Below are 15,399 nucleotides of genomic sequence, written 5' to 3' on the forward strand. Positions count from 1 at the left end.
ATCAGTAAAATTTGATTTTACTGATTTATTAAGGCTAATTATATCATTTCTGAATTATAATGTTATTAAAATTAAAGATTTTTCAGAAATTAAAATTAATCAATGATTTATTTGATATTATAATTTAAAGATCAGCAATTTTTAAATGAAAATATAATGATCTTTTAATTGTATTGTATATAAAAATGAATATTTCTTATTTCCTTTCAATATTTTGTAATATTTAACTTCAAAAAAAACAAAATTAAAGTAATTAAAACATTTTACTATTTTTTTTTTTAACACTTAATAAATGTATAAACTTTATATTGCTATGTTCTTGTTCTACATTATTCTAACAATTAAAGCTTATTAAACCACTCAAATAAAAAAAAATTAATGCTTTCATTTAGCATATTATATTAAATAATAATTGAATATTATTACTCAAATAATAATCTATCTTTAATTTATATAAAAAAAAGATTACTTTTTATGAACAATAATTAATAAAATACAATTTATTGATTTATTATTGTTTCATTAATTAAATATGTCGTTTTTTGTCAAAAAAAGAAAGATAAGACCAATTTGCATTTTTATTTCACGAAATAATTCAAAATCTGTAATTATTTATTTCTATATAATATTATTTTTTTATTTTTTATATTTGCAATTTATACTGTGCAATTTATATGTTGTAGAATTTTTTTATATATATTAAGCATATTTAAAAGCGTATCTAACTGCAAGATTCTTGATTATATAATACACAATATATAATAATTTAATTAATAATTATAAAATAACAGAAATGATTCATTTTTCAGTATTTTCAATACTAATATATATAATGATATATAACATAATGATAAAAAAAAATTTTTTAATATTTTAAAAATATGAAAAATATATTTAATTTTAAAGTTAATTAATTACTTGAAGAAATTTCGATTCATTCACTATTCTTTGATATTATCAATAACATAGTAATTTACGATGAAAGAACTGAATCTACCGAATATAGTTACAGTGTGACTGAGGATGGAAGAAGCGTGTGCGGAATTTGTAATAAGGTGTTCAGCAAACCTAGTCAGTTACGGTTGCATATCAACATTCATTACTTCGAGAGACCATTTAGATGTGAAAGTTGCGCTGTTTCTTTTCGGACCAAGGGTCACTTGACAAAGCATGAGAGATCTGTTTCTCATCATAATAAGGTAATCAATTTTTTTCATTTGAATATTAATTATTTTATTTATATATAATAATAAATTGTTTTAATTAATTTATATATTTTTTCAGATTTTTAGCCTATAATTATTAATATGATTAAATTTATGTAATGTTTTAATCATTTATGTGGTCATAGAATAGACGAATATTTTTATTAAAATATTTCAGTATATATGATCATTGGATTTAATAACTATTTTAAATCTAATTTATTATTCATTTAATTATCACTTGATGAATGAATTTAAGAATAAAAATAAATATCAACAAGAAAAAATTATGCATGTATTTATTTATTTATTATGATTGAAAACTATTTTTTATTTATCTATATCATATATACTAATATACATTTGTTTTTATAAAATTATTAACTATTATTTTTTGTGATTAATTATATATTAAAATGATATTGTTATTTTATTGTTCAATAAATACTTAAAATTAATATTTTTGATACAATTAAACTGTTCTTTTTTTTAACAATGAATATTATTAATATTTATTATATCAAATTGATATTTATATTTTTCAAAAGTTTTTTATTAAATTTATTTACAGATTGTTATATTAGATAAAAAATTAATAATATATTATAATATAATATATATTATATATATATATATAATAATATATAACATATATATAATATATATTAATAATAATAATTAATTTCTTATTTAATTAATTTTTTTATTTTTCTTTTTAAATTTTATTAACAATATAATGTTTTAAGTGAATATTTTATTTTATTGAGTCTTAATTTATTGATTAAATTTCAATCATCCTTGGAAAATCATACAAATTTTTAAAAACAATTCATATTAGGATTTAAAATATAATCATCTTCTTGTCTTTTTTCTGATTATTTGATAACAAATAATCTTTGTTATTCATTAACTATTATTTTTATTTTTATTAACTATAAGTTTAATTAACTTCTATATTTTTATTAAAATATTTTACATGCAAAATTTCATAATTATATCTGTTTTCAAAAAATATTATGACATAATTATATATATATATAATTATAAATTTTAATTTATAAAAATGATGATAAAACAACAAAAGATTTCTTCATTACAATTAAAATTAATTATTTTTTTGTAACTTAATATTGATTTAACAAATATATTATAATATTTTTAAATAAAATTAATTGTTTTTACTTTTGAAAATTATATAATATAAATGATTATTCTTATTCTATAATGTTTATAAAATAGTAAATAAAAAATATTCAGATGATTATTTAATTAATTGAAAAAGAATTGTTAATTATCAACGAAATAATATTTAATAATAATTTTAATTAAAAAGCAAATATAAAATCAAGAAAATAGTAAAAGCAAAATAAATATTAATAACAGCATCTACAAAATAGAATGTAATAGAATATAGAATAAAATAAAATAAACTACAATTTTAATATTAATCATTACTGCTTCTATATGTATACAAATGATATTTTTTAAAAATCTAAAATACATTAGATTTTATAATTTGTTTGATTGCATAATTGAATTGTTATAGGTTAGTATGACTTCTACATTTGGAGCTGCAACTACCAGCAATCCTAGACCATTCAAATGTACTGACTGTAAAATAGCATTCAGAATACACGGTCATTTAGCAAAGCATCTTCGTAGCAAAATGCATATTATGAAATTAGAATGTTTAGGAAAATTACCGTTTGGAACATATGCTGAAATGGAAAGATCTGGTATCAATTTAAATGATATTGATACTACTGACTGTGATAATAGTCTTACTAGTCTTCAGGTAAGCGATATTTTTAAAAATTCTCAAAAATTTTATATTTATGTATAATATTCTATTAAATATAATGAGATATTAATAAAAAATATTATTGTTTAAATTCATATCATATTTCATTGAAAAAATTTTTGGAATAAAAATGAATTATTTTTATTTTAATATAATAATTATAAAAAATTGAAACTTAAAAAATATATATACGTAATATGAAAGATTATTATGAATAATGTTATATTATATATTATACTATATTATATAAAAATTATTTTTATTTCGTTATTATTTTATTTCGTTAGATATAAATGTAATACTATCAGTTTAATAATATCAATTCTGACATTAATCGCTTTCAACAGATGCTGGCTCAAAGACTTTGTGAAAAAGATCCTACTAAAATAGGACAATGGGATCCTGAAACAATTCCAAGTCAAATGATCAGCGGTGGTGAAACTTCATCGGATGAAGGTGAGCCTGTGCCACAACATATGATGCATCCAGATCCTGTGAAAGTGACAGACGCGGACATGTCTCGATAGTATCATGTGCCAATCTCGAACGAAGATTCGAAATTTGATGTTCGCCATACAAATCTTCAGTTTAGTTAACAGAGACGCGGGTACGGTATGAAAGGCTAAATCAATCTACATTTCTCATAAATGATACGAGAGCAGAACGAAATCATGCAATCATACAAGTGCCAACTTTATACGGTGTCTTGCATATTATGAAAAAGTTAAAAGTACATTTGCTTTGTTGAACATAATATCAAATCAGATTCTAGTACAAATATTCAAGAGAATAAAAACAAAACTTTGGACAAGTGTAGAGAGAAGAAAGAATACTCAAAAAAAAAACTATGGAGAAATTTGTAGTCAAGAAAGATTACAAAAAATAATCGAAGACTCATAGTGCCAAAATAATAGAGCGGACAATATAGACAATCTGCGGTGAAATTATTTCAAAAGAACTCGTTGCCGTAATCGATAAAATAATTATAAATAGTAACAAAATATTATCTCTTTTCGAAGGAAATTTATTGAAAGTATCATTAATTATTAATAGTGTTTATTGATAAAAATTGAAGCAAATGTTTCCAATATACTAAAAATGCAATTTAAATAAATTAAATATTATGGTGATGTACAGCAAATATTATCAAAAAAAATTATTATTATTATTATAATGAAATTCTGATTTACTTAATATTTATTCAATACGCCAAAGTACATAATAAATGCATATCTTTAAAATGAAAATAAAACAAAAAAAATTTTGTTATTTTTAATATTTTGATGAATAATTTTTTTTCACCAAATTATATAATTCAAAAAGTGATAATTCAAAAATTTTTAATCGATTCTACCTCTTGAAATTTTAATAATTATATTAAATTAGAAAAAAATATTGTTTTTGATTATTTTTTAGCTTCTAATTAGAAAGTTCTTTCTAAACCTAATTAATTATTATAAAATATATTAATTTGAACTTGCTTTGTGTTTGTTGCAGAAAGAATAAATGACATTTGTTTATTTAATGAGCAGAATATTTTCTGTACATTTATATTAAATTGAAGTAAAATTTCATATTTAAGTTAAAATGTTATATTTTAATTATATTTTATATAAATAGCATTATTCATTTTACTTTGCTTCAATCTCTCAAAAAATTTTTTTTAATGTACATATATAACCAAGTTTTCAATATTTAATATAGTTATATATGTACATAATAATAAATATATATTGTACAGATTTATAACCAATACCAGATGTATCACACAGTGTACCAAAATAATGATTTATTTAAATGTCATTCTTAGATTTAAAAAAACATGAAATTAATTTAATTTTGTATGAGTTTCAAAGATTTACAAAAAATCATATTATTATATATATTCTATTAAAAAAGCAATTATAAATAGAAATTGAATGAAATTATTTAAATTTTCTATTAGATATAAAATGATAATATATATAATATATTTGTTCAAAGAAGTTATATTAATATATAAATTATTTATATATTTTAAAATTAAAAAATTTCTGAAATCTGAATATATGTTTATTTATAATATAATTTAATAGTTACTTTTTCATTTGTTTAATTTTTTTTCATTATTATAAAAATGAAACAGTTCTCTAAAATATATTAATTAAAATATATAACATCTTTCTTTCATTTATATATATAATAAATTATTTATATATTGTTTTTAATATTTTAAATAATTAATTAAAAGAATAATTCCAACTTTTATAATTCTAGCTATTTCTAAAATTCTAACTATATTTTTTCTTAAAATATCTCTTAAGAAATATGTGATTTTTTGGAACTCTTATTAATTGAATACAAAATAATTATAAAATACTTTTATAACATAACTTTATCATAAATTAATTAAAAGCAGGAAAGAAATGATTTAAAAATTAAAAATTTAGCAAATAACTTTTATTTATAAAAATGAACAGATTTCATTCAATTTCTAATTATAAATTTTTATGTTTAATACTTCATATTATATTTTTTAATTTTAATTTTAATTTTAATTAATAAAATAAATACATTTATCATAAAATTGTTCAAAATTCCTAATAAGTATAATTAAAATAATAATGTGCCAAATATTTATTAATATGTAATATTATAATTTTAATATTTTATTTAATTATTATGAAAATCATTTTTGAATGACACAATATAAATTATTAAAATTTTATTTGGAAAATTTTGGTACACATGTGGGGAAATACAATTACAGAGTAAAGCGGACATTCTAACTCATTGATAAGGAACATAAAGTTCTATTTTAGTAAGTGTTGTTTACATTGCTATGATGTTCCAGATAAATAGTCTTTTATTATTGCTTATATTTTTGAAAAAGTAAATTTATACATATTACCGTTACTTCCAACATTTATACATAAACATTATACACTACGATTAAAATTACATTCAAATAGTACAATTTGAAAAAAAAATAATTCTAAAATATTGTTTTGATTAATTTATTTAAAAAAACATTTACAATTTTTTCAAAAATTTATTAAAAGTTATTATATAAATATATCATTTATATTGTTTTAAATTGAAAAAATAATTATTTATATAATCTATTACAAAAAATTAAATATAGAAAATAATAATTTATAATTTAATCATTTAAACCTTAAAATTTATTAAATTTGTAACTTAAATATTATGCTATTGAATATTTGTATTTACATAGATACAATTTTATTTACAAATTTAGTTTACAAAATTTTATTTATCTATTTTTCTTATTTTTCTGCAATTTACAAATTCACATTTTAATTAAAATAATTTAATTTATTATTTTCTTTATTTTTGACTTCTATTATTGTATCTAAATAAAAAACAAATTAAAAACAAAAATAAAAAATTTATCTAAATTTTCAAATGCCAACATTTACGTTTATTCTTACAGTTTACATTTTAATATAATTTTATTTTATGATAAAATATTTCTTCATTATTATAATATGAGCAAAACTGTCTTTTTCTTCATAATCATATTGTTATAAGACCATAACATATTTATAAACAAAATATACATTTAATTTTAATTTAAAAAACTATAAGAGAAAAAATTTGTAATTTTTCCCTGTTTATCTTTTATAGAAAATTATCAAATGGGATAACCTTCATTATCTTATCTTTAATTATGTGTTATCTTTAATGAATGTGTTATGTGTAAAGAGCAAATGTTAATTATATTAATAAATTCAATATAAATTCAAATAAATAGAATGTGATTGTTTATAATGCTCACCTTTTATAAATGTATTTTCATGGTTCTTATAACACTATTGAGAATTAAGATTGTAAAATTATAATTTACATTAATTTAATAAAACTAACAATTATTTATTATTAAAACTTATCTCTTTTTTAAATATTATGTTTCAAAGCTAAGATGTAAAGAAATCTTGGCTTAAAATCTAATACAATTTCCTTCGAAAATTGATAAAATATAATTTGTAGGAGCATAGTTCATTTAGTAAAAGATAATATTTATATAGTAGTGTTGTATCAATATAAGGTGCAATGGACTGGTATGTGATTCTGTATTTAAAGTGCAACTGTTGCGTTCAACGTTAAAGAGTATTCTAATATTAAAAATTAATATTATATCTAATTATTAATACACGAATCATATATATACATATATTTGTATAATACTAGTATGATCAATTATGAGAATTATTGTTGATATAAGAGAAAAATATGTTTGTATATATTTATGTATAATATAATGAAATCATTTTAGTCTTCATGTTAAGAAGTTCATAATTGGGAACAGAATCGGTTATTCAGATTATTTATAAAACATAATTTCAATGAATCATTATGTATGTATATTCTTTATTTTTTTATTCATTTTAAATTCTTTACTTTTAAAACAGAATTAGATAAAATATTTAAATCTTCTTAAATACACATTTGCTTATTTCTTTATTAATAATTGTTTTTAATTATATTAATTATATTATTTGTAACAACAAAATATTATTAATTCAAAAGAACTGTATTTTAATATACACAATCAAAATAAAATAATTTATTATCAACAATATCAACAAAAATTAAACTGAATCTTTTGTATAATAATTTAATAATAATTAAATTATTATAATTTATTCCTAATATAAATTAATAATAATAATAATTTATTCCTAATTCTGTTTAATAATTGGTTAAAAATAATATATTCTTAAGTTTAATTAAATTTAATTGTTGATCAGATTATTATCAAACTGAATAACCGATTTTTTGATTTTGCTTAAAATATTTAAGCAGTATATACCTTCCACAAGCGACAGCTATCTACTGTATCTTATAACTATTTACATAATACATAAAGCCCAGTTTTTATACATGTCCCTTATAATATGTCTCTCAAGCACAACTTGTCTTTCCTATTGCATAATCAAATTTTGATTATCACAATTTGTACCTATATGTGCTTGAGACAAAATAGGAAATGAATTGAATGATCGCACAATCATATATATGAGGTCCAGTTGAAATATCGCCAAACAATATCAATATGGTATAGTTTGACATAGTATTTGATGTATATTCAAACAATTAAATCATGTATGAATTTTTAAAGTGTGCATGTATGTATGTTCACAATGCCAAGCCAACAATATTTATATTTTGAAGAAATAATAAGATAAACAAAACACAACTTTTTCATTGAAAATATAAAATAAATAATATTTAATAAATAATATTTAAAAAAATTCCATTAAAGAAAGAAATTTTGGAATACAGCTAAAGCCAAATTTCAAATAGTTTAATGTTTATCTTTGAACTATATCTCATGTGATAATTAAGATAGTTCTTTCAAAATATTATTCTCAATATATTTTCGAAATAATTATTTTTTGTAAAAGTATCAAAAATTTTAAGAAACATACATAACAGAAAATCCTTTACATATCAAATCTATTAATTTAGATCTAAGAAATCATAAATATCTACTTTTTGTCATTTGTGTACGTACAGTATAATAAACAATTTGATCTAACAAGAGAAGAATTTTAACTGCTCGTCTTCAATTTTATTGCTTTTGTACAATATTATAGATTTTTGATAATTATAATACATGTAAAATATTAGAAATAGTTATTCAATAGTTTTAAAAATATAAATAATTTTTTACTAAATTTATAATTTTATTTATAGTTATGTCATATATAATCTTAAATCGTAATTATCATATATATATATTCGGGACATAAATTTCGATACATTATAATAAATAATTGTTTATTATATTTGCATTTTTTTCTTTCTTTAATTAATCTAGAAAAATTACTTGAGATTGAAAAATATTTCGCGGAATGCTATTCATACAATATCATATTTATATAAATTGGTGATGATAAATTGATAATGGATGATGGAATGAAATCAAATGCAAATTAATTCATTTAAAAACTATTATAAATATATATATATTTTAAATCTATATTATTAATATTTACATATATTATTAATCTATATACCATCATTGTACAAAAGCATGTACGAAGTTGGAGTTCTTCCCTCGTAAGATAAACTTGTATCCTATTAAAAAACAAACATTGCAAGTATGTTAAATAACATATTTTTTCTATTGTAATTTGCAAATATTTTTAGATAATTTATACGTAAGTATTATGTAATATACAATTTACGTAAGTTCACTTTGTGTTAATATACAAACAAGAAATATTTATAGAATTAATACATGAAATTCAAATTCGTTATATTATCATTTACAACTAATCTGACAACTAAAATATAAATCTTATTTTAAAATAAATTAGATTACAAAATACACAAACATATAAATCAATAAAGAATTTTAGAATATTTCTGTACATATTTGGTACATATAATATTGTTTATTATGCAAAGTATTTATCATTTATAGTGTCACTGAAATTATTATATCAAAAATATATTTTTTAAAAAAAATTTGGCGAATTATCATATTATTAATTTTAAAATTATATTTACAAAAAAAGAAATATATTTCAAAAAAAATTATATATTAAACATTGGTTAAAAAAAATTAAATTAAATCATTACATATTATTAAATATTAACAAATATACAATCTAAATAAAAAAATATTTAACTCAATGTTTGTGCCTAGATATTTTATAAATAATATTATTTATTATTATTAAAAATTTCTAAAGAAAAAAATATTTAAAAAAACATTTTGAAAGAAAATAATTTATTATGTTTTATGTATTAAAAAAAAAATTATAAACTAGTTACAAATTCTTCCTATTTTTATATCTATTAAAAAAAACAAAAAAAAAATAGCTATTAGTAACTTAATGTTAATAAAATATAATTTGTATGGCATTATTTTTTTTTAAAAACAAACATTAATGAATTTTTTAAAATTCATAAATTTAATACAAAGAATAACTTCTTTTATTTTTATTTATTTGTTTATTTGTTATTACTGTGTTTAATAATATATTTTTTGAATAAAAGAAAAAACTACTATAAATGATAAAATGCTTTGTTTTGTATATTATCATTAGCGCTACACATTATCGACTAGTCGCAATTTAGAATTCAAAATAATATATTTAATATAAACTCATATGCACATAATCGCAGCTATCAACTATTTAGTTATTACAATTTTGAAAACATGGATATATTGAACATGATGATCAATGAAATGTATTAAATGAATTGAATGTATACACGATAAATAACTTTAATTCAAAACATTTTTAACAAAATGAATTTTAACATGTGAATATTTATTTTAAAAACCGAATCTTTTTAAAGATTATTTATAATGTAATATTTAATGATTGTGCCAATCATGATATCTTTAAAAAAAAAATCGGTGAATATTTCTTTTATATAATTTTCTTACAATAAAAAATATACATAATGTTTTCTTTCCTTATAGTAATCCTTTCAATAATTGAATATTCATTTGATTCGATAATCTCTGTGATACTTTTTGATCATTAAGTTTGATCGCCAAGTTCGATCTCTCGATTTATCTTGATCTGATTGGTCGCGACTGCTCGATAATGCAAAACTGATTTATATAACTTTTATAAAAAGTTGGCTTGGCTTCTTCCAAAATCAGTATTAAAAAATCGTAAAACAAACAGGTTTTAAAGTTACATATTTTTGATTAGATTATTTTTTTTAACACAAAATTATTAAGAAAAAAATGATTTTTATTTTATTTCGCATTTCAAATTTCTAAAAGAAATTTGTTTATGTTCATAAATGATTTAAATTTTATGAATGTTATTGACAGTAATACTTATAAACAGTTGACACACTAATATTTTATGTATATTATTAAGATTTTATAGATACTTTTCCAGGCACATAATCTAAATTATGCTTATACAAAAACTATGTATTATATTTTATAATTAGAAATGCTACAATAATGAAACATTTTAAATTCAAAAATTTATTAGTGAAAAAGTATTTTAATAGAGGCCAATTAAGCTTCTGCTAGTAAATATCATAATATAACGGGACCGTATTAAAACTTTATACAATATATATAAAAATATGTCGGCTTTTATGAAATGTGAGAATGCTAACATTTTGCTAGTATTGCCATCAGTTTTCTTCCTGATTCTGTGACTCTGTTGAATTACTGATAAAAATGTAATTTATTTATTGTAAATAAAAACATATATTGCTTAAAATGTTTTATATTATGTGATTTGCATTAATTAATAATATAATTAATAAAATTTTGGTAAATAAAATAAAAAAAAAAATTTCTTAAATTTATGAAGAAAAACTATGAAAAATATTTGAATCAATATATTTCAATCATGATCACTTTTTAAGATAATATCACAAATATAAAAAGTACAATTTTATGAATTTCATGGATTGGGAATAAATATATACTTAATTTATTATAATTGTGTGTATTATTTTATTAAAAACTATTTAATCCTTACATTTATCGTGCATCAAATACAACAACTAAATATTTATTAAGGAAAATTAATTATTATATTTATAATTATATATAAAGGTATATTATAAATAATGTAAATAATATAATATATGAATTTATTACCAACAATATTTAATAATTTTTAATATTTTTTTATTTAGAAAAGGATACGTCTTTTAGTTCGTTTTTTGTACATGATTCTGTATCCACATTCTCTGCATCGAATAGGATCTCTTGGTCGTATTTCATTATCATGATGGCATTCTACAAACACAAAAAAAGAGTTGTATGATAAAAATTAATATTATTATGCTATTTTTATAATATAAAAATTTGCAATATCCTAAATATTTTTAATAAAGTTTCTTATTCTAAACATAATTCTGGAAAATAATTAAAAAATTGATTCATTATTTTCATTTTTTGAAAAATACTAGATTTTGTAAAAATACATAATTTTTACAAAATTATTCAAAAATGAAGTATTATGTGAAAACTATTAATACTAGAATATATATATATTTATATATTACATACATAAAAATAATATTTAATTTTCTGATCAATATGAATTATTAAAGTATTATATTTTATATAATTATATAATTTTATATAATTTTTATTATATAATTTTATATAATTATATAATTTTAAAAAGTTATTTTTATAAAAATTATATTTTTTTCATAAGAATTTATTATATAATTTACTATATAAATTTATCAAATATATAAATATTTAAAAAAAAATCACTCAAATTAAAAAAATATTTCAAATTTAGTGCTATATCATACTAGTTTATCCATTATGATTCGACAGTATAATCAGTATCAGTATCAGATAGTAGTATAATCAACATCAATAAGATCTCACAATAGATAACTAATTTTTGCATGTATATGCAAAAATTGTAATATTTAGAATTATATAAAATTAACAGATTTTTACATTAGTAATTACAGTATTTTAATAAGATATAAAACGTTTTTAATTAAATTTGCAATATTTAAAAATCATTATTGTGAAAGTATAATTCTTCTTTTAAATATTTCATTTTTTTTTGTTTTATAAAATATTTTTAAACAAACAATTAAATTTTATAATTAAAATTTATTCTAATTAAGATTAATTAAAAAGTTTTTTCTGATTTTTTTAATAATATCCAAGAATATTAAAAAAAGGATCAAACATTTTATACATAAAAATTAAATATTCATTAAGATTATATCTATTGATTAGAGTTAAATTTCAAATCCAATAAAAGTTATAGTTAATGGCAAGAAATTATATCTATAAGAAATAATATTAAATTTATTTATAATAATAATAACTTATCATATAAAAAATAAATATTTTTGGTTCTTTTCTTTTTTCTTCATCCAATATTGTTTATATTGTTTTTGTATTATCATTAATTATTAATTATTGTAATTTTTTATTTATTTTTCTAATCAGTTAAATTTTTATTATATTAATATGTAGTATTTTTTTTTATTATTTTATCTTTTACATATTTAAAAAATTTCTTCTTCGCTTTTTTTCTCCAATTATTTTGATTATTGTATTATTAAATTTAAGAATTTTTTTATTATACTTTTTCTTTTTCATTTCTATTTTTTCTTTTTTATTTTGAAATTTTTAAATAATAGATTTTTAATATTATTTTATATTATTATTTTATTTTCTATATATATTTTCTATATTTTTGATCATTTATATCTATGTAATTTTTCATTGTGTTATATTTTTATTTTTTATATAATATATTAATATATTGAATATAACATATTTTTTAAAATTATTTATATTATAATATATTATATTTTATAAATAATAATAATTATTTAATGTGTCAAGATAGAAATAAAATACAAAATTTAAGATTAAATAAAAAATATGTAAATTATATAAAATTGATAAATAATCTCGTTTTTTAAATAAAAATAAATTTTCTTAAGATAAAAAATATGTAGTGTTATTAAAAATTATTTTATGTGTTATATGATAAATATATATATATATATATAATATGCTGTTACCAATATTTGTTTAAATACAATAAAAACTTAATAAATATGTACTATATCTTTATTGATATTAATTATTATATAATAAAAAGATAAAAAAATAACATTTATATAAAATTCATATTTATTTTAAAAGTTATATATAAAATTATATATGGTTACTTATTTAATTGCAACATGTAAAATGTGAGGTTAGAAAGTCTATCTATTTATTTTTACACATACCTCCACAAATATATACCATAGCTTGTTTTGGTGTTGATTCTGACTTGCTAGATTCCATTTTTATAAGCTTTCTGATTTGTGATTTGTTCGTAAAAGAAATTTTAATATTTTTGACTACAAATATAACATACTTTTATACGACATACTATTCACTAAACCACGTGATTCTATCTTTGTTTCTGATTGGTAACTCTGAATAAACACAAATATAGAAAAGTTATGTCAATTTTTCAATATAATAGTCAATAGGAGTGTACTTCTATAGTATCAATCAAATAATTTAGTAGTAAAATGGATATTATATATACAGCAATATTATTATATTATGACGAATATTTTTATTTGTTTTTTCAATTGAAAACAACAAAACAGATTCAAATTCAAATCCCGCGATAAATTTCATCAGCATCGGGCCTTAAGCTGTAATCGGTAATCCTAGATGTGATCGATGAGTTCTAAAATAACTGCAAAATATAACAGCAGAAATCAAATTCATTTTTGTTCATATTAAATTTATAAACTATTCATTGTCGCGGCAAATATTTTTTATTGATTTTATTTTATTTTTTCGGTGATCAATGTATTTTGTATGTGAAATAATTCATTGTTGAATAAAAAAAATTCACTTTTGACATTTATTTTAGAAGAGAAAATGTTACTTTTGTAAGTAATTTTTTTATATATAATATAGATATCATTCAAAAATGATTTTCCATAAATTTATTAACATTTGAAAGATAAAATGAATATGTATATATCATAATTATTAAGAATGAGAAAAATATAAAGAATTTTATACTTTGCCCGAATTTTTAAAAAATAAAAATAATTTGATATTTATTTTTGAATGAATATTGAATATTTTATCAAAATTTTAAAATATTTTAAATACGATATTTTATAATATATTTTAAAAAAATAATATATTTCTATAAATATTTTTATATTTGATTTATAATAAAATAAAAAGAATAAAATAAATAAATAAGAATAATGTGAATAGAGTATGTATAAATAAATTTTTTTAATAAAGTAAAATTTATTAAAAGTTACTATGCTTACATTATAACTTAAAATATAATAGGAATTAGTAAAATTTTTTTTTAATATTTTCAAATATATTTTTATTTTTTTTATAATTCAATATAATTAAACATAGATTTTATTCTAGTAAATCCAATATCTAATTTTCTTGGAGTGATTTTATTTCAATTGTTATGTTTAGATCACATATTAAAATATTGTATTTAGATTATAATATTATTATTCATTTTATTATAATATATTTCACATTTATTCATATTTATATTAAAATTATAGGATTAAAAACTGATATAATAAAAATAATGTGACATTTAATAATACAGAATTACAATATAAATACTATCTAAAAAAAATTTTGTTAAAAAAATCACTATGTATTCAAATATTTATTTTATCAATGTTTTATGTAAATATATTTTATAAATGTAAATGATCAATATTTTCATTAATTTGTGAATCTTTTTTTGACTTTCAATATTTCCCTTCTGTGTGGAATTTTTTCTTTTTTATGAAATTTTTTTTATTTTCTTCTGAACATTTCTGTATAAAAAATTATTTTTAATACTATTAATTTTTCTATGATTTGTTTTATGAAGTTTATTTTTTTTTTTAGTTTTC

At 17.6% G+C, this 15,399-nt stretch overlaps 2 protein-coding genes and 1 long non-coding RNA gene across 4 annotated transcripts in view; 2 read left to right on the top strand and 1 right to left on the bottom strand.

Annotated features, from left to right (window-relative positions):
* The window catches only part of LOC107996989 (uncharacterized), a 70,822-nt gene extending 59,600 nt beyond the window's left edge, over positions 1-11,222 (top strand). The window contains exons 6-8 of one of the 2 annotated variants that reach the window (XM_062083466.1): positions 1,007-1,199; positions 2,752-3,000; positions 3,354-11,222. In XM_062083466.1, the coding sequence (XP_061939450.1) occupies positions 1,007-1,199; positions 2,752-3,000; positions 3,354-3,533 (622 nt within the window). In that variant the 3' untranslated portion in view covers positions 3,534-11,222. The remainder of the gene's footprint in view (positions 1-1,006; positions 1,200-2,751; positions 3,001-3,353) is intronic. The other variant, XM_062083467.1, reaches the window with a different exon arrangement.
* A 215-nt stretch (positions 11,223-11,437) lies between these two features.
* LOC107996972 (DNA-directed RNA polymerases I, II, and III subunit RPABC4) lies at positions 11,438-13,926 on the bottom strand. The gene is made up of 3 exons (XM_017055302.3): positions 13,738-13,926; positions 11,657-11,749; positions 11,438-11,511 (listed from the first exon to the last, which is right to left on the bottom strand). Exons 1-3 carry the CDS (start codon positions 13,793-13,795, stop codon positions 11,489-11,491), a joined length of 174 nt encoding a protein of 57 aa, XP_016910791.1. The 5' UTR covers positions 13,796-13,926; the 3' UTR covers positions 11,438-11,488.
* Positions 13,927-14,126: 200 nt separating this feature from the next.
* LOC114577413 (uncharacterized) overlaps positions 14,127-15,399 on the top strand; it is a 44,553-nt gene continuing 43,280 nt past the window's right edge. The window contains exon 1 of the long non-coding RNA XR_003697484.2: positions 14,127-14,400. This is a non-coding gene — a long non-coding RNA (uncharacterized LOC114577413). The remainder of the gene's footprint in view (positions 14,401-15,399) is intronic.

Source organism: Apis cerana, linkage group LG13 (assembly GCF_029169275.1).
Source record: "Apis cerana isolate GH-2021 linkage group LG13, AcerK_1.0, whole genome shotgun sequence".
NCBI lineage: Eukaryota > Metazoa > Arthropoda > Insecta > Hymenoptera > Apidae > Apis > Apis cerana.

Bases quoted from the DNA above. Each gene is read 5' to 3' on its own strand.
- LOC107996972 (XM_017055302.3), bottom strand. From the start codon at position 13,795: ATGGAATCTAGCAAGTCAGAATCAACACCAAAACAAGCTATGGTATAT. The intron at 11,750-13,737 runs GTATGTGTAAAA...TTGTGTTTGTAG, and splicing joins TATGGTATATATTTGTGGAG to AATGCCATCATGATAATGAA. The intron at 11,512-11,656 runs GTATCCTTTTCT...ATAAATATTTAG, and splicing joins CAAAAAACGAACTAAAAGAC to TTGTTGTATTTGATGCACGA.